At 40.6% G+C, this 23877-nt stretch overlaps 1 protein-coding gene across 4 annotated transcripts in view; it reads left to right on the top strand.

Annotated features, from left to right (window-relative positions):
- LGR5 (leucine rich repeat containing G protein-coupled receptor 5) overlaps positions 1 to 23877 on the top strand; it is a 137894-nt gene that overhangs the window by 69610 nt on the left and 44407 nt on the right. For all 4 annotated transcript variants that reach the window (XR_006819738.1, XM_046013452.1, XM_046013450.1 and 1 more), the window contains exons 3-4: positions 3851 to 3922; positions 14180 to 14251. Coding sequence is in view for 3 of the 4 variants with exons in the window: in XM_046013452.1 (XP_045869408.1) it covers positions 3851 to 3922; positions 14180 to 14251 (144 nt within the window). In the remaining variant the exon portion in view is untranslated. The remainder of the gene's footprint in view (positions 1 to 3850; positions 3923 to 14179; positions 14252 to 23877) is intronic.

The raw sequence follows: 23877 nt of genomic DNA, 5'->3' as shown, positions 1-23877 counted from the left end.
TAGCGTGATTGTTCAAAACAGCGACAGGCAACAGTTGTGAGCGTTCAGGGGTGCCAAGTGAACCTCATGATATGAGGACAAAAGGGAGATAGAGGAGAGTGGATGCTGCTGTTTGGAACAGTTTTGCAAGCTTGGCTTCTCGAGCCTGGCATCTAGAAAAGTCTCCAACAGTGAGGGTTACTGGTCTCGCCAGGTAATAATCCTTCAGCCACAGACTTGTTTGCAGATGGCAACAAGGGATCATACTGATTCTGTAATTCACCCAAAATGGACGCCAGCGCACGAGGACAGCTCTGCTCCCTAAAGTCATCCAGGGGCTCGGGCTCCTTCTGGCTCTTTTGCTGCTCTTGTTCTGCCTTCTTTGAAGTGTTCCCCACACCAGAATCATTAGTGCTGTCTCGCCAGTACCACTTCTGCAGGAATTTCCTGTAATAGACAAAACTGGGGGTGAGTGGTCCTTCGAAGGGGATGACACGGGAGTTTTCACACTTTCACTTTGCTCACTGCCAGACTTGGTTGCATTACTGTGTTCAGATGCAAAGAAGACCGGGAAGTGTAGTCTCTAGCTGGGGGACCATATACTCTGCTAAAACTCTGGATAAGGGAAGTATTCTAGAAGGAGGAGGCAATGGGTGCTGGGGTCAGTTAGTGGTCTCTACTTAGATAATTAGCTGGACCAATTACTGGGACAGCGTTTTCTGTTTTAGACACTATGCAAGACCCTATAATAGAAACAGAAAGAATTCCCACATTGGGGGAGAATGTGTATGGTAGGACAGGTAGTCAACAAACCCACAGAGAGACACAAAGTGCGACCAGAGTGGTTCAAAATAGACAGATTGCCCATCTGTTTGGAAAGCTGAGAAATGAAATTGCTTTGAGAGACCAGAAGGGAGAGGAGAGAGAACATTTTAGATAGCACAGAGGGCCAGAAGGGAGATGGTGGATGGCACGTCTCAGAAAAGCAAGCCCCATAGTTTCGTCAAGCTACAGCATGAACAGGGATCAGGAAATTGTGGAGAGGGAGCTGAGCACTTCGCCTTTCTTTTCATTTGGATGCAAACTGGTGAAGAGGGTCGTGATATAATCAGAGTTGGCTTCACAAAGACGATCAGCGGACACAGAATGAGTGGTTGTAGGGAGAGAGTCAGTGTGGAAGACGAGATAGATGGGCAGTTGTGAGAGTCTAAAGAAGGTTTTCTAGTGAGACAACTTAATAGGAAACAAACAAAACACCTCTGAAACCACCCTAGTTTAATATTAGCCGAATTATATTAGTGGCATACATCTGTTGGATGTCGTCTTGTGCTCTACGCTAGTGGCCTTCAAACTTTTCTGACCATATGCAGGAAGACATCCATTTCTTCCCCTCAGTCCAGTTTCACAAACATGTTTTGAAATAAGGCTTTCCTAAAATGAAAATTTTTTAAATTTTTTCATAAAAAAAGCTTTTCATAAAATGATATTTTTCTACTAGAGTAGAAAATGCAGTCTGTTGTTTTTCTGCCCTCTTTTTCTTAATTCTATTCCAAGCCACTAAATTTATTTAGAGTTTGAGAAAGACATCTTTAGGTACCGTGAGGAAGGCAGGAGGAGTACAACATAAGAGCTATCTGAATCTCAACAAAATTATATTTGTTAAGAGAAGGAAAATAGGGGCGCCTGGGTGGCTCAGTGGGTTAAGCCACTGCCTTCGGCTCAGGTCATGATCTCAGGGTCCTGGGATCGAGTCCCGCATCGGGCTCTCTGCTCGGCAGGGAGCCTGCTTCCCTCTCTCTCTCTCTGCCTGCCTCTCTATCTACTTGTGATCTCTCTCTATCAAATAAATAAATAAAATCTTTAAAAAAAAAAAAAAAGAAGGAAAATAGGGGCTCCTGGGTGGCTCAGTGGGTTGAGGCCTCTGTCTTCGGATTGGGTCATGATCCCAGGGTCGTGGGATCGAGCCCCGCATTGGGCTCTCTGCTTGGTGGGAAGCCTGCTTCCCTTCCTCTTTCTCTGCCTGATTGTGATCTCTGTCTGTCAAATAAATAAAAAAAAATCTTTAGGGGCCCCTGGGTGGCTCAGTGGTTTAAGCCTCTGCCTTCGGCTCGGGTCATGATCTCAGGGTCCTGGGATCAAGCCCCGCATCGGGCTCTCTGCTCAGTGGGGAGCCTGTTTCTCCCTCTCTCTTTGCCTGCCTCTCTGCCTACTTGTGACCTCTCTGTCAAATAAATAAATAAAATATTTTTTAAAATGTTTAAAAAATAAATTAAAATTAAAAATAAAATTTTTTAAAAAGAGAAGGAAAATAGGCACAAACACAAACATAAGATGAGACAGAGAAGTCCTAGAGTTTAAGAGCTAGAAGGGACCTGAGCAGCTCCTTTATCTTACTATTTCATGTAATTAGTGAGAAAACAAAGCTCAGAAGTGTAAACTTACTTCACGGCACACAGCAAGTTGGTGCTGCAGACCCAAAACAGGCAGACCTTCTTGGCAGTTTCAAGTGTCTTGTTACGTATTTTTTAATTAAAAAAATAATAATAATAGTAAAACCAAGATTACAAAAATTGTGATACATTTTCACATTTTCATCTTGTCGATTTAATTTGGATTGAGCAAATCATGCTAATACACATACCAAAAATGCTATTCAGAGGTTCCACTTATGAGATAATATTTATTTCAATACTCACAGCTGATTGTTGGTGGGGCAGACTAGCCCTGGGACACAGATTTGAAGTCGTGTGCTGAATGGCTTAGTTCAGTCCCATCAGTGGGACTCAGTGGAACCGAATGACCTCTCATTTGGAGATAATATCAAAATATAAATGCAAAGCTGTTCAGCCCCTCGGGAATAAACACTGGTCAAGTGGGCCTTTCCACCCTTTTACTCCCACCTCCATCTCCGTCAAGAAAACATGGGGGTGTCTTGATTGCTGCTTTTACCCATCCTTCTACAATGGGTACAATGGGGGTGTCTTGATTGCTTTTACCCACCCTTCTACAATGTGATTAGCTCCTTAAAAGGTTCTGTGCTCTTCTGAGTCACTTTGCTGTTCTTGGATTTTCCATTTTCCATTTTGGATTTTCCATCTAACACCTGAGGTTATGGCTTTGATGTGACTGCCAAAAAAGTACTGAACCAGATGCCTCCAGTACCACACCTTGTCGATCTTTTTACGTGCATTCTCACCTTGATTGTTTCCCAGTTAGAAAAATATTATACACTCCTTAAATTTTACCAGTTAATGATGTCAAAACTTTCCACTAAATAAACCGTATTAATGTCTTTGACCCTAAGCACTCTCTGTTTTCAGTTTTTTAAGGTTTTGCTCAATTAAATCATTGATTAAAAGTACTTTACCCTTTTCCGATAGAGTTTAGAAAAAACAGACTGTGATAGTCTCATTCTTATTTGCCAGATTTAGCAAGAAAGTTGGGTATTTTGTGGGACAATGGCAACAGAAATACTCTTATGTTTGATTATCTGATTTATTTAGGCTTCTAAAGAAAAATTATAAAAATGATGTAAAATCACAGTTTGACATTACAATCTCTGAAGATTATCATACAGTGTTAACTTTTGTCAAAAATGTTTTAGAAAGGAAAGCTACATAATTGAAGCTATTAAATGGTTTCTTGTAAAATAGGTAATTTATTATATTTCTTTGTAGGCACTTCTTTCGCCAGCCTTTTGATTAGAAATTTACAGAAGCTTTTCACAAAATATAACAAGACAAGGCTCCTTACACAGTTGTTTTTGGCGTTTGTGGTTTGAACAAAATTCTGTTGCATTTCTTAACAACTAAATGAATTCCACATGAAGAGAACTTTGCTCACTGTCTCTCCTCTCCCTTGAAACCCACAGACGTCTTGCCGGAAACGCTTTGACATACATTCCCAACGGAGCATTCGCTGGCCTTTACAGTCTTAAAGTTCTGTAAGTAAACAGGGTCTTATTTATTATATTTCTTTTTTATTTGTTATATTTCAGATTTTAGTGTCACGTAGATGCTGATTAACTCCTGAAGACTGAATCCCTCTAATAAGCTATTCAGAACCCTGGGCTAATTCATGTAAATTCAAGTCCACCTTCATTGGTGCTGCAGGACTGCATTATACCTGGCTGGGTCCGTGTATGAAAAAAGTCCCTCCCTCCTGTCCTAATGTAAAATCTAAAATTGCCTCTAAAGAAGCAACTTATCAACTCAGACTTTCAAGAGCGTGTTTCCCTTTCCTTTTATGTAATGAAGTTGGGGACACTTCCTTGAATCATTTTGATCACCAAGTGAATAAATCATTATGATGCTGACATAATGAGACCGCAGCCTCAAACCATTTGTCAAGCTTATTTCCGTTTAATGCCCTGAATAAGGATTAGCTAAAACACTACCAAGTTTATGTTCCACTTGTGAATAGAGAAAAGCCAAGTACGTAACAGATCCAGTGAGTAGTTATTTAATTGAGAATTGTTCATTCATCAGGACTTGTAAGAGTGGTTTTCTTATTATTTAATATCCAACTTCCCAGCTGGTTCATCAGAAAACTCATTATTACTGAATACCTCCTTCTTCTAATACCCATTGCTCAATTTTCTTTCACTTTATTCTGTGCAGGGAAAAAAAGTAACCTAGTTAGAGAAAATGGTAACATAAGTTGAAAGTCATACCAGGAAAATACTATCTGAAAGAATAGCCTGATTTTATTCCCTTTCTTTGAGATAAAAGTTATAAACTCTAAGAAGGCATTTGATATCATTTGATATATTTCTTCTTAATGGAAATTGTATTTTATTGACCTAAGGAATACATAGGCTCTTAGAAAAGCAGTTCTATTTAAATTGAACCTTTTGCTACAAATCAAATTTAACAGCCAAACCATCGTTTGGTCTGCTTGGGTGGTTGAGTTTGGTCCCCCTTACCCTTAACTTGTTTTGGCTATTAGGCAGAAATATTTTTTTTTAAGATTTTATTTACTTATTTGACAGAGAGAGAGAGATCACAAGTAGGCAGAGAGGCTGGCAGAGAGGGGGAAGCAGGCTCCCTGCTGAGAGAGAGCCTGATGTGGGGCTCAATTCCAGGACCCTGAGATCATGACCTGAGCCGAAGGCAGAGGCTTAATCCACTGAGCCACCCAGGCGCCCCAGGCAGAAATATTTTTAAGTAGCTATATCACTGAATCCTAATGTGAATTCATTGTGTGGTAAAATTGTGAGCTGTAGCACCAACTTTTTCATGCACCTGTATCTCCATGAACTCAGCAAAATACTTGGAACCATTTAAAAATGCATCATAAATAAATCAAGTTTAGATAAAACAAGTAAGGTGATGTTTTCAATGTTGAGATATGTACCACAAAGCATTAAATAAGTTATACTAGAATCAATTATTTTAATTCACTTAAAAAATGTATTTTGGGTGTACTGAGCTAGAGAGAGAGAAAAAAAAGTGTGTGTGTGTGTGTGTGTGTGTGTGTGTGTGTGTGTGTGTGTGTGTGGCATTGAACAGAAGATTGCTAAAAATACAAGGATCAATAAGTATGACCCATGCCCTTGAAGAGTTTATTATGTAGTGCTAGGTTGTGGGATCAGGATAGTAGGACAAAGACCAACAGATCTCTGATTCATTTAAAAAGTATGATAGAGATATTTGCAGGACACTGTGAAACTCCCGAGGATGGGGAACGTTTAGTCCGGTCTGATGGTTTAGAGTTGGCTTCCTGTAAGAGATAGAAAGGGTCCTGGTCCCAGAGGTCCTGTATGTCATGTCAAAAACGCCTGGGCATGATCATGTTCTGGGCATGATGAGGAACCAGGGGAAAGTTGTAAGCAGGGGAGTGGCAGTTTCGGACTTGGCAGTTGAGCTAGATCTCTGTGCGCGTGAAGAGGATCTAGAGGAGCAAGACCCCTGCCGGGAATTGACTTCATGCTTCCATTTACTTTGCTGACTTAAACACTAATATTCAATGAGCAAATTCAGTCATTAAATATTCTGAAAGGATTTTGGTAGGAGAACAGTGGTTCTCAGCCACAGTCATTCTGCCTGCCACACAGTGTTTTGGAAATCTGGGGGGACATCTTTTGATTTCCAGATGATCTGCACGAAGTAAATTGCCCTGTGATGTGCTACTCAGCCTGGTATAAAACATTCTCCCGCATCTGACCTGACTTCTGTCTGTCCCTCCAGGCCAAATGTAAATCAATAATGTTTTCATGCATAAGAACACTAAAAGGTTTTACAAGAAGTTCTGCATAAGCCTTATGATTTGTATAGGAAAAGTTAAACGGAATAAATATATTCTGTTAAAATCACTGAACAGTTTATGCATCCTGTCTATTTCAGGTATTATATGATTTCTAACCACATATTTTTTTTTATTTTTTAAATTCTTTTTAACATATAATGTATTATTAGCCCCAGGGGTACAGGTCTGTGAATCTCCAGGTTTACACACTTCACAGCACTCACCATAGCGCATACCCTCCCCAGTGTCCATAACCCCACCACCCTCTCCCTCCCCCCCTCCCCCCGGCAACCCTCAGTTTGTTTTGTGAGACTAAGAGTCTCTTATGGTTTGTCTCCCTCCCAATCTCATCTTGTTTCATTTATTCCTTTCCTACCCCCCAAAGCCTCTCATCTTCCTCATATCAGGGAGATCATATGATAATCATCTTTCTCTGATTGACTTTTTTCGTTCAGCATAATACCCCCTAGTTCCATCCACATCGTCACAAATGACAAGATTTCATTTCTTTTGATGGCTGCATAGTATTCCATTGTGTGTGTGAATATATATATATATATACCACATCTTCTCTATCCATTCATCTGTTGATGGACATCTAGGTTCTTTCCATAGTTTGGCTATTGTGGACATTGCTGCTATAAACATTTGGGTGCACATGCCCCTTTGGATCACTACATTTGTATCTTTAGGGTAAATACCCAGTAGTGCAATTGCTGGGTCGTAGGGTAGCTCTATTTTCAACTTTTTGAGGAAACTCCATGCTGTTTTCCAGAGTGGCTGCACCAACTTGCATTCCCACCAACAGTGTAGGAGGGTTCCCCTTTCTCTGCATCCTCACCAGCATCTGTCATTCCCTGACTTGTTAATTTTAGCCATTCTGACTGGTGTGAGGTGTATCTCATTGTGTCTAACAACATATTTTGTTGAAAATTGTGTTAGTGCAGTAGAATTACTTCCAAAGCCACACACACAAAAAAAATTAAAGATATGGGGTGCCTGGGTGGCTCAGTTGTTAAGCGTCTGCCTTTGGCTTGGGTCGAGATCCTGGGGTCCTGCAATCAAGCTCTGGGTTGGGCTCCCTGCTAAGCAAGAAGTCTGCTTCTCCCTCTTCCACTCCCCCTGCTTGTATTCCTGCTCTCAGTGTCTCTCTCTCTCTCTCTCTGTCAAATAAATAAATAAAATCTTTTTAAAAAATCAAAGATATATAATTGTGGAAACATAAGCCTTCTTTAAAATAATTGCCATGAAATTAGCAGAGAAACATGAAACATCAGGATAAGGTTCTCTTGAATTTCATTAACAAATGTTGCTTAATAAATACTTTATATTTTGGCCTTTAAAAATTTTTGGAGAGTGGTCATAAAAATCCTATGATGATCATGTAATGATTTATTTATTTGGGGGTGACCTGATGCTTTTTGAATCTTGCTCCTCCATTATCCAGCAGTGTCTACCACCCGACTGCTATGAAGGCAATGTCGTGCTATTTCTTTTTCCAATTTGGCTTCAATTCGCTGTTGTCTATATGCTCTCCAAGACCTCTTGAAGTACTGGAGAATGAATGCTTGCCTCAGCGTATGATGGAGCTTTAAGACAGGATGAGTGTTCACTGTGATACTTCAACCCTATCTTGTCCTAGGGGAGAATTATTTCGACACTACTCTTCTCTATAAGGAAGTCATTTGTGAAAATACCCGTGCTCATCTGCGAGCGTATAACACTTCCTGATTTTCTCTCTTGTGATGTCTAAAATTTGCTTTAGCATGTTGTCTTTATTTTAATAAAGGCTGTTTCCTTCTGTCCCATATAAGCACAGTCTGTTATCTATCTTAACTCTAGTTCTTCTAATGGTATGCATCTAGACCTCTAATCTCATTTCCCTGTTCTTGTCCAAAATAGCTTCTGATCATGGGGTTTCTCTCACGCCCAACCCTATTCATTAAAAGGAGAGGCAAACGTCTGACTCATTCATAAAGGTGTCTCCTATCTGAACATCATGTGTGTAACAACACGTGTATCCCTTTATTATACATTTCTTTCATTTGTCCTTCGTAATATAGTTAGGGCAGTATTTTATATTGATTTTTTTCCTTCTAAATGATGTGTGTAAACAGGCTATATTTTTATGAATGTTATCTAAATAAAAGAGATAAGGCATTATAAAATATTGGGATTAAAGGGAGAATTAGGTCCAGTAGTGTTGAGACCACAGTGCTAGAGGTAAAAGGCAAAACAAGACAACCCTGTTTCTATGTTCGTGGCAACTCTTCCAAATGTTTTACAAAGTCCAAAAGTTGTTGGAAGAAAGAAATAACTGATTACAGTATAGCATGGTAAGAAAGGTAATATAAAAGTTATATCCATCTGGGTCCCTGACCAGCATAGAGAGGGTAAAGAGGGCATTTGACCAAAAAAAGAGACAGAAGAGTAATCCAGTCCACGGAGAAAATTAAGACAGCAACAGCCCTCATTGGCTAGGACTCCGTTACATCTGACATCTTGCTACTGTGAACTCTGGAAGTTCACTAATATTTAAGATTACCCCTGTAGACTGGCCTCATAAAAAAAAATAATAGTAAGTTATTGGTTCTGCATTGCAAAATACCTAGTCCAGTGGAATTCTGAACCAGGCTTTCTTCAGCCTAAGTTCATTTTCTTGTGTAACCCATTCAGTCAAGGAACAGCTTCTCATCCTACCCGCCAGCACAAGAACCAAAGCCATGTGGAGGTAATGGGTAAAACTAACTGGGGAAAAGTACAGGAGCCCAAATTCTCTCATTCCCATGTAGACTTAAACAGAGTCTCAGCGGCTACTTGATCTCTAAACACAGAACAGTTAGGCAGAAGGAATACCGAAGGATCAAGCCATCAGCTGTGATGAAGTCCCCTTGTAACATATGGTTTCATCTCCCTCTGCTGTGCTATACCTGTTCTCAATTAGTCCTGTTGGCAAAAAAGATAACCAAATATTGTATTATTAAGAAGCTCGGGATGCTGTAGGAAATAGTGAATATTTTAAATTTTTAATACTTTAAATATATTTAGATTTTTAAAATATGTTTTAAAATAAATTTTTAATTTTTAAATATTTTTAATTTTTTAATATTTTAAGATCAGGGAAAGAAATTAAGAAAATATGCAACCACCCTTTGTCTCTAGAGGGAGTGTTTTCTTTTCTTGCCCATATGCGAATGATAAAGATGAAGCTAAAATTGCCTAAACCCATATCCAGTTTATGGTGCTTTCTGCTTATATTCAATGCACTGAGTAAAGGAATATTTACAAAAGAAATCAGCAGCCGTGTTGTGAATGCTTTCTGTTTTAATTGCACTCCATAGTGCTATAAACCCTTTAATTGTTTTGTCTCCCACTAGGATATCTTAAACAAAAACAGAATTTTCTAATTAACTCACTGGAGACTTATAAGGATATAATGGAGATAACTTGCTCTAGTTTTGTCATTTAAAAGTAATTAAACAGAAGTTATTTTAGGAAGAGATCAGGACTTAAGTGATTTTTTTTAATTATATTTTTGGTATCTTACTGGTAGAAGTAATCCAAAAATTAAATTGCCGAGAGGTAGTTCAGGAGTAGTTTAAAAATTATCATCAGCAAAACTCACTTAAGTTCTGTTTTCTGAATGTATAAAACTTCAGAGATGTTTTAAAACTTGTATAAAGATGTATAAAGATGTATAAAACTTTCGGAGACAATTTGCAACTACTTAATGAAGGAAAACCATCTGAATATCTCTTATCCTCTACTCCAGTTTTCCAATTTTTGGGGAAGTCCACATTTTAATAGTTTCACTGTTTGGTTAACAAAGCATGGAAAGACTATTCAATAAACACTTTATACAGGAATGTATTACCTACAACATTTAGACATCAATTAAGTCCATTATCTGTGTCTTACCATCATTTAAATGTGTCACTCAATTAGTGAGTGACTTAGAAAACATTTCTGTGGAGTTAAACTTATATAATATATTAAAACTATATATAATATATATGTTGTATATATTAAAACTGCTTGGAAAAACTACTTGGAAAAGTGTAAAATAATCTAGAAATGTGAAATTTTAATATTCGGGTAAATTATAAAATATGGAATTCAAGCTACAGTTTTCCCAATTCCCTGACAGGTATGTGAAGTGTGAGGTCTTCCTAAAACTTGACTTTGTTCATAAAGAAGCAATACATGTGACACTCCTGATTTATGAAATGTTAGTTGAGTTCAAGTTCAATAATGAAATTCTTCTGGCAAACTACTGGACTACAAATAACATAATTCTGTTCTTTATTAAACAGAATCTCAGACATGATAAGAAAAGTATAAATTTTATGACCTTTAAGTATTTTTCGTGTCTCATTTGTATACAAACTCACATTTCATATTTTAATCCTCAAACACCTTATCAGTCAGATGATCTTATTATATTCCCATCATACAGATAAGTGACCAAAGGTCAAAGAGATTAAATGGTTTTAAATTAAAAGATGTATTTTTTTTTAAATATTTTTATTTATTTGACAGATAGAGATTACAAGTAGGCAGAGAGGCAGGCAGAGGGAGAGAGAGGAGGAAGCAGACTCCCAGCCAAGCAGAGAGCCCGATGCGGGGCTCGATCCCAGCACCCTGGGATCATGACCTGAGCCGAAGGCAGAGGCTTTAACCCGCTGAGCCACTACAAATAACATAATTCTGTTCTTTATTAAACAGAATCTCAGACATGATAAGAAAAGTATAAATTTTATGACCTTTAAGTATTTTTCGTGTCTCATTTGTATACAAACTCACATTTCATATTTTAATCCTCAAACACCTTATCAGTCAGATGATCTTATTATATTCCCATCATACAGATAAGTGACCAAAGGTCAAAGAGATTAAATGGTTTTAAATTAAAAAATTAAAAGATGTAAAACTTGGGCCTTATCTCCAAGCTCAATGTAGCCCCAAGTTCAGGTGAAAATATTCTACCAGAAATCACTTGGTCTAGCTTAAGGTAATTCTCAGTATGTGGCATCTTGCCCTTCAGCACCAGAATCACCTGGAAGCTCTGGCTCCTACCCAGATGTACTGAACCAGAAACTTTGAGGGTGGGCCCAGCAATCTGGGTTTTAATAAGTCTCCCAGTGGATTCTGATAAACCCCAAAGACTGAGAACCACGGCACAGATTTTTTTTTTTTTTGCTCATTTTGTGGTTAATTAAAATGTCACATCCAATATGATCTCATTACATTGTTAGTTTTGACAAGGAGTCTATCAGTTCATACAAAAAAGGGCTGACCTTGGTGGAATGCTTACCATACAGCACGGATTGTTCCGAATACGTTCACTCATCAGATCATCTCGGTAAGCCCTCAGGTGGGTATTATTATTGGTCACTGAGATGTGGAGAAATTGGATGATTTCCCCGAGGCCACACGCTGGTGGCAGGGAAAAGGCAGACCGATTCGAGAACCCATACTCTTACCCATACCGTAATCATCCCGTACACTATCCAACCAAGAATCTGGACATTCAGCCAATATGTCTCAAGAGACTGCTTGCAGTCAGTGGAGTGGACACCAAGTTCAGAGTCAGACATACGTGGGGTTGGATCCCAGCGAGTCATCTCATGATAAGAAACTTCTGTGGTGGACAGGAGAGAAATAGGCACTTTTTTTTCAGAGATCCAAATGTAAAGCGGGCAACCTCCTCAGCAGAAATATTTCTGTAGAATATCTACATTCCTAAAATAGTCTTCTGCTTCTGGCTTACATAGACCATGAAATACAGGTGGAATGGCTGCGAAATTACGGTGTTATAAACATTTATGAATAAGCTAGCAAAGTACAAAGAATCTAATGGGAATTTTTTCCCTTGCTATTTCCCTACTAACAGTGATATATTTTTATTTCATTGTTACCAGGTGTTACTGTTCTGTAGTCCTCATGTTCTGAGAACTGTTGAATCCAGGCGAGCAAAAGCGCAGTACTTCACAAAAAGAATTTAATTGCCATTAAAATATGACCACACACACAAGAAGAGAGAAGATCTTTAATAGCTTCCTACTGTAGCCATATTTCCATTTTGTCTAATTTATATAGTCATCAGAAGGATCATTTAAAAGAATACATTAAAACTAGTGTTGGTGAAGGTGTGGGAAAGGAGATCCCTTGTACACTGTTGGTGGGAATGTCAATCAGAACAGCCTCTGGGAAAAACAGTATGGAGGTTCCTCAAAAAATTAAAAATAGAAATACCATACGTTCCAGTAATCCCACTATTGGGTATTTACCCAAAGAAAACAAAAACACTAATTTGAAAAGATATATGCATCCCTGTCTTTATTGCAGCATTATTTACAATAGCAAGATATGAAAGCAATCCAAGTGTCCATCCATAGATGAATGGATAAGGAAAATGTGTCTGTATGCATGCATATGTGTATGAATATTATGCAGCCATAAAAAAGATGAGATCATGCCATTTGAGACCACATGGACGGACTTAGTATTATGCTAAGTGAAATAAATCAGACTAAGACAAATGCCACATGATTCCACTCATAAGTGGAATCTGAAAAAATGAACACACAAACAAAAAGCAGAATCAGGAGACGCCTGGGTGGCTCAGTTGGTTAAGCGGCTGCCTTCAGCTCAGGTCATGTTCCCGGCATCCCGGGATCAAGTCCCACATAGGGCTCCTTGCTCAGAGGGGAGCCTGCTTCTCCCTCTGCCTCTGCCTGCCACTCTGTCTGCCTGTGCTCTCTCACTCTCTCTCTCTCTCTCTCTCTGACAAATAGATAAAAATAATAAAAATAAAAAAAAAAGAATCAGATCTATCAATACAGAAGACAAACTGATGGTTGCCAGAGGGAGGTGGTGGGGGAGATCGTTAGCAAAATCAGTGAAGGGAGCTAGGAGATAGGCTTCCAGTTATGGGGTGATTAAGTCACAGGAATAAAAAGCAGAGCATAAGGAATACAGTCAATGATACTGTAATTATGATGTATGGAAACAGATGGTTGCTACACTTGTGATGAACATAGCATAATATAGAAACTTGTACATCAGTAAGTTGTACCCTGAAACTAATGTTACATTGTATATCAACTACACTCAAATTTTTTAAAAAGATAAAAACACAAATTAGAGCATATCATTTCCCTACATAAACCCTCCAATAGGAGTTTCTCACTGCACTTAAAATAAAGCTTCATTGGGGCGCCAAGGTGGCTCAGTAGGTTAAAGCCTCTCCCTTCGGCTCAGGTCATGATCTCAGGGTCCTGGGATCGAGCCCCACATCGGGCTCTCGGCTCAGCAGGGAGCCTGCTTCTTCCCTCTCTCTCTGCCTGCCTCTCTGCCTACTTGTGATCTCTCTCTCTATCAAATAAATAAATAAAATCTTAATAAAAAAGAATAAATAAAGCCTCATTGTGGCCTGCAAGTCCTCCGTGAGATGGCCTCAGTTTCTCTCAACCTCTTGCTCTCACTCACTCCTCTCCCATGATCCTTGGCTGCTCCTTGAACGAGTCAAACAAGCTCTGGCCTCTGGACCTTTGCACTTACTCCTCCCTCTTCTCAGAAATTCTTCCCAGATGTCCACAGGATTTGCTCCATGACTCCATTCTAGTTTCCACTTAAGTATCACCTCCTAAGAAAGATCTTCCCTGACCACCTTTAAAATAAAAATCTCACCCCTTGTAGCCATCCATCCCAAATCCATGTTTTGTTCTTTGTTCATGGTGCCTATCACTTGTCTGATGTTATAGACTCATCCATCAATTTTTACTTATCGTTCACTCCACTCAGAAACGTAAGCTCCCCAAGGGCCAAGACTTGGTCTTATGCTCTGCTGTTTCCCCGACGCCTAGAACAGTGCCTGGCACGGCTACGGCCAATTATTATTCGTTATCGTGAGCCTTCTTTAACGTTTTTCTTCATTTGTTTTCATGGGCAGTATGCTGCAGAATAATCACCTGAGACAGGTACCGACGGAAGCTCTGCAGAATTTGCGAAGCCTTCAGTCCCTGTAAGTATCGCTCTTGAATGTTCTCAGGATCAGTGTGGGAAGGGGCACTGAAATGTCCAAGAGGACACTTTAATCAGTGCCTCGGTTGGGGACCATACCTAAATAAGTTGTGAAGGAGACTTTTCATTAGAGCAACAATGCTTCGAGCCTCACTGAACATTATGTGCAGGAGGGACGAGTGTTGGAGTTTGGACACTGACTCAGGTCAGACTCTCGGGCGCGGCACGGCACCTGCAGTGACAAGCTCTTAGATATACTGGTATCATGGACAGAATGTTCGGGATCTCGACCTGCCTTCACCCAGAATATTTTCATTCTGGAGTTCAAATCAGAGAGAATGCTTTCTCTTTTTATCTAGAAAAAGGGGTATCACAATCTAGACATCTTGGCATCTTCAGTTTATTCTGTTTTAGATGAGCTGAGCTGCCTTGTAGTAAAATGTTTTCTGGGTCCAATTAAGATTTAATTTTTAAAGTTCCATATGGACATCAGGGGTCCTCATATCCATAAACTGTGAGCTAATGGTATGTCTTAAAGCCTTCCTGTATAACTTCTCCATCCCCACACAGACATACAAACATACCAACAATCCCCAGATAGACTCACACATACCTCAGATTCGCACACAGACACACCCACAGACATAACACAGCAGCGGTGTTATTGTTCCTTATTCCGAATACACAAGTTTTCTGTCAGGAGTTTCCACTCTCCATTGATTTAGAATATCTGAATAAATAAAAGTCAGTTATTTCTCACAAAAAGAACTTTCTTACCAGCTGGATGTTTTAGAGCTTGGGGCATAAGCAATTGTTTATAGGGATTATTTGTCAAGGTTATGCCACAAGCAGTTGGCTAGTAAATCTTCCTCTCGTCAGAATATATCAGTGTTTACAATCTATTGCATGATTTCCAATGTATGCGTGTGTAATCTCTGCTTTTATCTTACTTACACCTGTCAAGCAAAATACTGGTTTCTGGTCTAGACTGCTGAGGGAGATAAATGCATAAAAAAGCCAAATAAATATTGCAGACTGTAGCTGAAAGTATTAAAAAGAGTCCAATAATTGGGGCACCTGGGTGACTCAGTCAGTTGAGCGTCGGACTCTTAATTTCTGCTCAGGTCATGATCTAAAGGTTGTGAGATCAAGCCCCATGTCAGGCTCCACCCTCAGAAGGGAGTCTGCTTAGGATTCTCTCTTTCTCCCTCTGCCCTTCCCCCTCTCTCTCTTAAAGAAAAAAAAGAAGAAGAAGAAAGAATCCATCAGTTAATAATTACATATGGTTTGCTTAATGCCTTTTACTGAGGTGATTCAAGAGAAGGAGGAATGTGAGATTGAAGATGATACTTTCCTCCTTTGATCTTTTTTTTCTTTTTTAATGAAAGCAAATCTGTGCTTGAGACCATTTTAAGCTTTTTAGTCCAGTCAAACAAAGTGACTTCCTAGGTTTTCACAGGCCTATAGATAAACAAGCCCACAAGGGCCCCTTTGTGGCCTGGGACAGGTCTGTCGCATTTTCAAGGGCTCCCTAAAACCATCCGAGTATCACTCCTCCTTGGTTGCACCAGCATTTTCCTGAAGGAAAGGAGCGGTCAGAGGAGCCACACGCTCTCAAGTGGGGCCGTCTGTGTAAGGGCACAGGGTCTAGGGGCTGCACTGAAAAACGAGATAATGGCAGTGGCCAATGGGAACTTTGAACAGCTGTGAGGCAGAAGATACAAGGATAAGAGTGTGTAACCAAAAGCCACTATCAGCTGAAAGAAGATCACAAACAGAACACACACAGAAGTGAACTCTGAGAAAGAGAAAACCAGGAATCTTTTGTTCGCTCAAACTGGGTGGTGCCTCCCTGATAAAGGTGTTCGGATTTGGTTTCTTACCGTTTCCATATTTACTGTTCACCAGGTGTCTCTTGCGTGATGGTTTCTGATTCACAAAAAACAATTGTGTTTGAAACCTTATAAGTATGTGTTCCCTGTGAAAAAGCCAAGGGTTAACTTTCTGTTACGATGGTTATCGCATCTAGATAGACCATTCGGCCCACAGTGCTTGCTGAATTTTATCGGGCGGCTGTGTGATGTCTGTCCCGCGGTCCCTTTGCCCAGAGCGCACAGACCCGTGTGAGGTGCTGAGCATTGGCAGTAGGAGCTACCACGCCACGTCTACTCACATTCTTTGTGCTGCTTTGATACAAGAATTAAGATTTGGCAAAAAGTATCATAGAGCCACCAACCACACAGACACTGTATTGTACCTGACCAGGTTTGCAGGTGGGGGGGGTGGGGCACAGCGAGCCCTTTTAAAGTTTTACTGTTGTCCCAGATCCGGAGTGTTGAATAGTCCCTCTCCTGTTTCCTTGAAGCAGATCTGAAAATGAAAGCTCTCCTTTTGAGAGGAGTGGTCATTACACACATAACATTCCTTATCCGCTCTCCATTCATTGCCCTTTGAGCTGCTTCCATATTGATGTCAGCAACAAAGAGGATGACAGCTGTCTCCTGCCTTCTGCCTGCACCCAGGAGGCCTCCACTCAGACCCCCGGCTCTTCTTGCCCTGCAGTCCAGCCCTTAGCCTGTCCGTCAGCCCTTCTGGTCACAGTTCCTCTTCTTTCTTTCTCTGGAAGTTACTCTGTTTCTCTTCACTTGCTCATTTTCTTTGTGTTATACCTTCACACTCTATGGGGCGCTGGGCTCTCCACCAGAGCTGTGAGCACATCAGCCCTGTGTGAGCACCGCCTCGTCATTTCTAAGGGGAGCTCCTCAACCCCAACTGCAAAGAAGAATCACAGGGGGGTGGGGGGGCAGGTGGCAACTCCTGAGGCTGCACTCTCTGAGTGTTTTTCTAACTGGTGCAATTATATAACATGAAGCGCTTTTATTTTATTTATTTTTTTAAAGATTTTATTTATTTGACAGTGAGAGAGATCACAAGTAGGCAGAGAGGCAGGCGGGGGGGTGGAGGGGAAGCAGGCTCCCCGCTGAGCAGAGCACCTGATTCGGGGCTTGATCCCAGGACCCTGAGATCATGACCTGAGTCGAAGGCAGCGGCTTAATCCACTGAGCCACCCAGGCGCCCCCGTGAAGTGCTTTTTAAAGGAGGAATGGGAAGACTGGTGTCCCCACATTCCTGCAGGTGTTGGGCAAATACTCTTCCTGAACCATTTTCAAACCTGAAATCATAACCTTATGCATTCCAGGATGAACTCGTGATGTCCTTAGACCATGCACTAAAAGTCAGGGGTTGCATTGTTTGTGTTTAATTGAAAATAGCTCACATCTGCCTATTAATACTACCGACAGACTGGGGCCAGTAAAGATAGGAGGCCATATACTGTGTATTATTTGAACTATTTGATCTATTTGATCAAATATTTGAACTATTTGAACGCATTGATCATAGCACGGGCACCTCCAAGATCCACAGAGTGGTGGGCCTCGTCTTAATCTTACTTACTCCAAAACTTCATTTTAACAGAATCCTCCGGGAACTGGTGTGGCCACTGCTTTTGAGAAATGAACATTTTTGTTGTTCCATGACACTAACAAGTGGTCTATAAACCAAAGCCGGCTGATAACAACCCAAGTAGATCTTTGGTACGCTTTGCTTCACTATATCGAGTCAGCTGCATTGAAAATAGTTTAAGAAACCTGACAGGCTAAAATTGGTAACATTGCTGAGCAAGAAACAAATTGGACTCATGTTTTAAGAAATGTATTTTTCATTTCTTTTACCTAAACAAAATTATTTGGCTTTGTTCGTAACGAAAACATATAGGTACGTTTGTGTTCTTGTAACTCTCTCCTGATGCTTGCAAGCTGCTTGCATAAAGAACAAGAGGTCGAGCCCACGTGCCAGAGCTCAGTAGCCCAGAGCTTGCCCCTGTGCAGTATGGCCATTTCCTTCGGACATGGTAATGACTGCCCAGACACCAGTTGGCTTTTTGCAATGTAATCAAATATAACTTAATTTCCTTTCTGTTTTTTTGGAAGGGAATAGGAAATGTAATCAGAATTCACAATGAGTTGTATTTCACCAAGAAACTTTGGGCATAATAGTCATTTGAGGACCAGGTTCAGATTACAGTGATTTGATGGAAACTCAAACCTTAACCCTCCCATGCCCTCACACCTTTGTATTTGTAGTTAAGAAATCGGTCTTGGGGGGAAAAAAATCACTGCTTCATTTGTGGACAGTTCATTCATCTCCCTGTCATCAAGTCCAAGATGATCAAAGAGAACGTCGTATTCATGTTTGTCCTGCATTGCATTTAATACATGTTAGTTTTCATTCCAGGTTTGCACTACAGAAACTAAATGGATTGGTACATAGGAAATAAGAGAATTAGATGTATCTTTAGTATTGTCTCTATTCTCCAATCGACTGATGTTCATCTTCAGAGTGTAAGACGTTGTTTTAAATCCGAAGAAGAAAAACTCCTGCCTGGAACAGGATCTGCCCCGGCATCTCGTGATCGTTACCTTCAGGGCTTCCCACTCCATCCCTGAACGCTTTGAAATGTTAATAACTTGCCCCACTCTTTTGGTGGGGTTTTGCTCATAACAGTCCTAAAACAGAGTAAGTCAGAGGAGGAGACGAGGAGGAAGAGGGGGCGCTCACCGCGCTGAGCCAAAAGTCAGGCAAGCCTAGAACGAGCCACAGTTTTCTCCCACTAATACCCAGGAGCCTATTCGGTTTCAGACCCTGGATAAAGAATGAGAAGGAAGTAACAAAAGACAAGGTGGTGTCAGCAGACAAAAAAAGCAGAGTGAGGTAACCAAGAGGCTAAGTTTAAAAGATCAAAGGGGTTTAAAAAAATGGTTTTAGTATTACTGACATTATTCCTTCCACTAAAATAGTCTCCAGAAAGACAAATGACAAGCTTACACGATAAAAATGCATGTCCAGTAAATAAAAATTTGATTTGGTTTGGTTTTGCACCAAATGCCAGCGTATCAGTTCGGTCTTGGGATGGGGGTGGACGTAGATATTCTAGAGGCCACGTGTTTTGCTGTTGCAGTCTTGGGCGTTAGTTCATAGAACCATGTGCAAACCTGCACCCAATGAACTGTTATGAAAATTTCATTGTCTCCCTCCCCCCATTTAAACAGGAGACAAAAACTAGTTTTAAAGATAAAGCCCTTGCCATGCAATGTTTATAGCCAGTCGGAGCACAGTCCTCAGAATCATATACGAAAAAAATGTGAATACTTAATGCAAGACGCCATGCGCGAGGCTTTCTTCCATCAGGCTACCCTCCAGCGCCCTGATCAAGTCCCGTATAGGACAATCCTAGCAGATCAGTAAATAAGCGAGAACACAGATGTTATCAACGAGAAGTCAAATACCACTTTTCTGAGTCTTGTGATGAGAAACGAAGCTTCTCTTTGGGAAGTAGTTTAAGCTCTTTGGAGAAGCTAAAGGGATAGCACTAACGGGAAGGTGCCTTGTGAAGGGGGCAAAATGTGTCCCCCTCTCCAGAGTAGGTGAAGTCTGTGAGGAGTTGTAAAAAGGCACATGAAGAAGCAGTAAAGCACGTCGTGTAGCCAGGACAAAATCAGAAACACTCAGGGTATTGAAACCTCTGTGGTTATAAAAGCAACAGCCCCTCCTATTTATGAAGCACTTTTACCTGCAACGTTCCCCTCATCCTCATCCTTGAAGCGGCCTCCTGAGGGAGGAGCTGAGGTGATCCCTTCCCTAGTGAGGAGGAGGCAAAAAGCTCAAAGAGGTTCAATGACTTCCTCAAGGTCATATGGCTTGTAATGGAGTCAGGCTAGAGATGAGTCTGGAATAAGAATTCTGGGGGCGCCTGGGTGGCTCAATGGATTAAAGCCTCTGCCTTCCGCTCGGGTCATGGTCCTGGGGTCCTGGGATCGAGTCCCACATGGGACTCTCTGCTCAGTGGGGAGCCTGCTTCTCCCCTCTCTCTCTCTGCCTGCCTCTCTGCCTACTTGGGATCTCTGTCAGATAAATAAATAAATCTTTTAAAAATTAAAAAGAAAAAAGAACTCTGGTCTCTTCAGCTCCAAAATCTGCACATTTTAGCGTAGTGACGCTATCTTGCCCCCCGCCCCAAAACCACTGCGGAGAATGGGCACACAATAGATACACTGATATGAAGGAAAGGAGCCTGACAGAATCACATCTTCCCTCTAGACCTATATTGTGAAGCTTTACAAAAAGAAAGAAACTAGTAATGATGCAGGACAGAAGTAAATAAGTTGAAGAAGGAAAGAGAACACTATTATTAAAGATGGGCCAGTCAGCCTTTTGTAGTGTTTCCCTATGCATTCGGTTGTCTGTTCCCTCATCACCCCTGAGGTAGAATTTGTCTCCACTTTCTTGATAAAGAAACTGTAAGAAAAGGGTATCTTGTCCCTACTGCAAAGGTGAAAGTTGATTAAACAAAGACAAGAGGGAAGAACATTTCAGACAGAGGGAACTATGCATGCGCTACCTTGTTATGGATGGGGGAGGGAGGCAAGGGGCTAGTACATCAGGGAACAGAAACAAGGTCCATGTGGCTGAAGCAGGAAGAGTGAGGTGGAAGAAATAGAATAGTTTAGCGAGGCAGTGGGGGAGGGAGGAGTCAGACACCTGAAAGCCATTTGGCACATGTCAAGGATTTTGGTGTTCGTTGTGAAAGCAATGGGAATCCACTGGAGGAAAGGGCATGATCTGATCTGTGTTATTGGAACAGCCTAGGAGAGAAAGGAGAACTGTGTCAGGATTGGAACAGTGGGAGATGGTAAAAGGGAAATGGATTTGAGAAATCTTTAGATGAAATTACCAGTATTTGGTAATGAATTGGCAATGGAGAATGAAGGCGGAAGAGGTGTCAGGGATGATCACATTTCTGGTTTATATAGCCGTGTGCTTAATGAAGCCCATCCCAAAGAAAGGAAACACAGGTAGAGGGCAGCATTTGAGGAAAATAGTGTGGGAAATAATGAGTTTGGGCTTGAACGTGTATATTTGTGAAGGAATGACTAAGTAGAAATGTCACATGAACAAACTTGAAATCCAGATCTGGATCTCAAAGAAAAGTGAAATTTAGGTCAGGTCCTCCTACCATATATTTCCCTTCACCTAACACCTCATTGCAATGATTTGATTGTCTGACTACACTTGAGAAAACATGCTCCATAAATGTTGGATCGACATGTTTAGAAAACATGTTCCATGTCTGCCTGGTTTGCTGTTAGCTCTCCAGCACCAGGAGCAGCACCTGCAGAAAACACACTCAAGAAACATTTATTGAATTTATTGAACTAAAGCCTCAGACCCTAAGTGTTGTTCCAAACATCTGCTCAGGATCAACTCATCTCCTCTGGTTTGTCGCCCACATTCACTGATCTCCCTGGCTCCAAACTCTTTATCTCTGGGCCTGGCTTTTTCTCCCTGCCCTTCCTGAGCTGAGAGTTGGACCCCAGTGGTTCCTTCAGGGATTTTGGTGTCTGTAAAATTTAGCTTTCCATTGTCTTAGCTGAGGACTCTGCTCTAAGAATTCAAGGGTTCAGGGCAAACTGGTGGTTGCCAGAGGCCCGGGGGTGGGGGAGGGACTGGTGGGGGCAGGAATGGGTAAAATAGGTGAAAGGGATTAAGAGGGACAAATTTCCAGCTATAAAATAAATAAGTGATGTGGGGTACTTGGGTGGCTCAGTGGGTTAAGCCTCTACCTTCGGCTCAGGTCATGATCTCAGGGTCCTGGGATTGAGCCCCACATCGGGCTCTCTGCTCAGCGGGAAGCCTGCTTCCCCATCTCTCTCTCTGCCTGCCTCTCTGCCTGCCTCTCTGCCTACCTGTGATCTGTCTGTCAAATAAATAAATAAAATCTTAAAAAAATTTTTTTTAAATAAATAAATGACAGAAGTGACAAGTACAGTATAGGGAATGTAGTCAGAAATATTGTAATAACGTGGTGTGGTAACCACAACTTACCGTGGTAAGCACTGAGTAATGTGTAGAAGTGCTGAATCACTATGTCATATACCTGAAACAAATATAATATGTCAACTCTACTGCAATAATAATTAAAAAAAAAAAAAAGGAGGAGATTTCGGGGAAGAACCATAATGGTAAGTGTTGTAGGGTTGATGAGATTCAGACTGGCAGGAAGTAGGAGATGGCCCAGGAGTACCGTGGGAGGGAGCTAAAAAGGGACAACTTGTCCGGGACAGAGAAATAAGAGAAAACTGTGGCTAGATAAGGTGGATGGTGAGCTTTGAATATCAGATGGGAGGTTTGGGTTTGAAGGGACGGTAATGTAGCAGAACCATGGATTCCTAACAGGGGAATGACATAGAGCACAGTCTGAGGGAGATTAATCTGGCAGCAGTCTGCAGGATTAATTGAAGAGATAAGAGATCAAAGGCAAAAGGACCAGCTCAGAGACTGTTGCAGTAATGCAGGTGTTAAGAGATAAGAGACTTAACTAGACAGTGGAAATGGAGAGTGTGGGAGATAAGGATAAATCGAGAGGACTTGATGAATGATTGGCTGGAAGCCTATGGAAGATTCAAAAAATGACCCCCAGATTTCAAACCCCGATGGTACTTGGGAGATAAATAGTGCCCTTGACCAAAAAAAAAAAAAAAAGAAAGAAAGAAAAAAAAAAGTCTTTGTTTTCTGTGGAGAAAAATGGAACTGAAGAAGTCGATGCTTGTATTACTCATTACTCATCTCCCTGTTACAAAATTCACAGCAGTGATGACCTCTAAGAAACTGAGCAACATCATGTAGATTGATTTTAAAATATATTTCTCATTGAAGTCTCACACTCTCCAAAGATGCTGGAGAGACAGAGGTTTGGTTCATGTAGCCATTGATCAAGCCAACTGACTGGGTTCTAGATTAATGTTCTTTGGTGAGCCTATAGACTTCATGTCTCCCCACACTGCAGAGATGAGAAAACTTTTTTACCTTTTCAGAAGTAAGTTTAAAGCAATAATTTTTCTTCCTGGTTTACATTAAGTTTACCAATGAATAAGATGGAGAACAGAAAGGTAGGAGCAGAAATTCTCATATAAACAATCATGCTGCTTATATGAACTCTTACGCTTCATGTCTTCCAAAGATATGGATGGAATGTTTGATTAAAAGGTAGAATCCCACACTGTGGTCACTCCATAAATATTAAATAACAGTAGTAACAATAAAAATGACTTGTGATTATGAAGAATTCATATAAATCAACATGAATCCAACCTATGAGAGTTCTTATAGCTAAAAGTCTATCCCAATAGTATTATTGTAATGATCTGACGAATTCGATTTCCAGTGATCTTCTGGTTACCCTGCAATGAAATTTCCATGCAGTAAAATTTCACCATAACAGATGCTTCAGATACCTCGTCAAATTGTATTACTTGGAAGTACGTGGGTTTCATTTCACAGCCAAAGCAGGACAATAATTGAAAATGCTTTCATTTTTAAAAGTTTTATAAATGAACTAAATAATTATGCTCTTCTGACTATTCATGATTTGTTCAAAATGGTCTTACAAGGCCAAATACATACAAAGGTATGTACAGGTGAGTTGGCCATTTCTTTAAAACTTATAAAGAAAAAATGCTCATCCAAATATAAAATAGAAATGACAGTGATGAAAATGCCATGCTTCCT

Source organism: Meles meles, chromosome 7 (genome assembly GCF_922984935.1).
Source record: "Meles meles chromosome 7, mMelMel3.1 paternal haplotype, whole genome shotgun sequence".
Classification (NCBI taxonomy): Eukaryota; Metazoa; Chordata; class Mammalia; order Carnivora; family Mustelidae; genus Meles; species Meles meles.
Note: the sequence above shows the minus strand (reverse complement) of the source record. Positions and strands in the feature narration are given on the sequence as shown.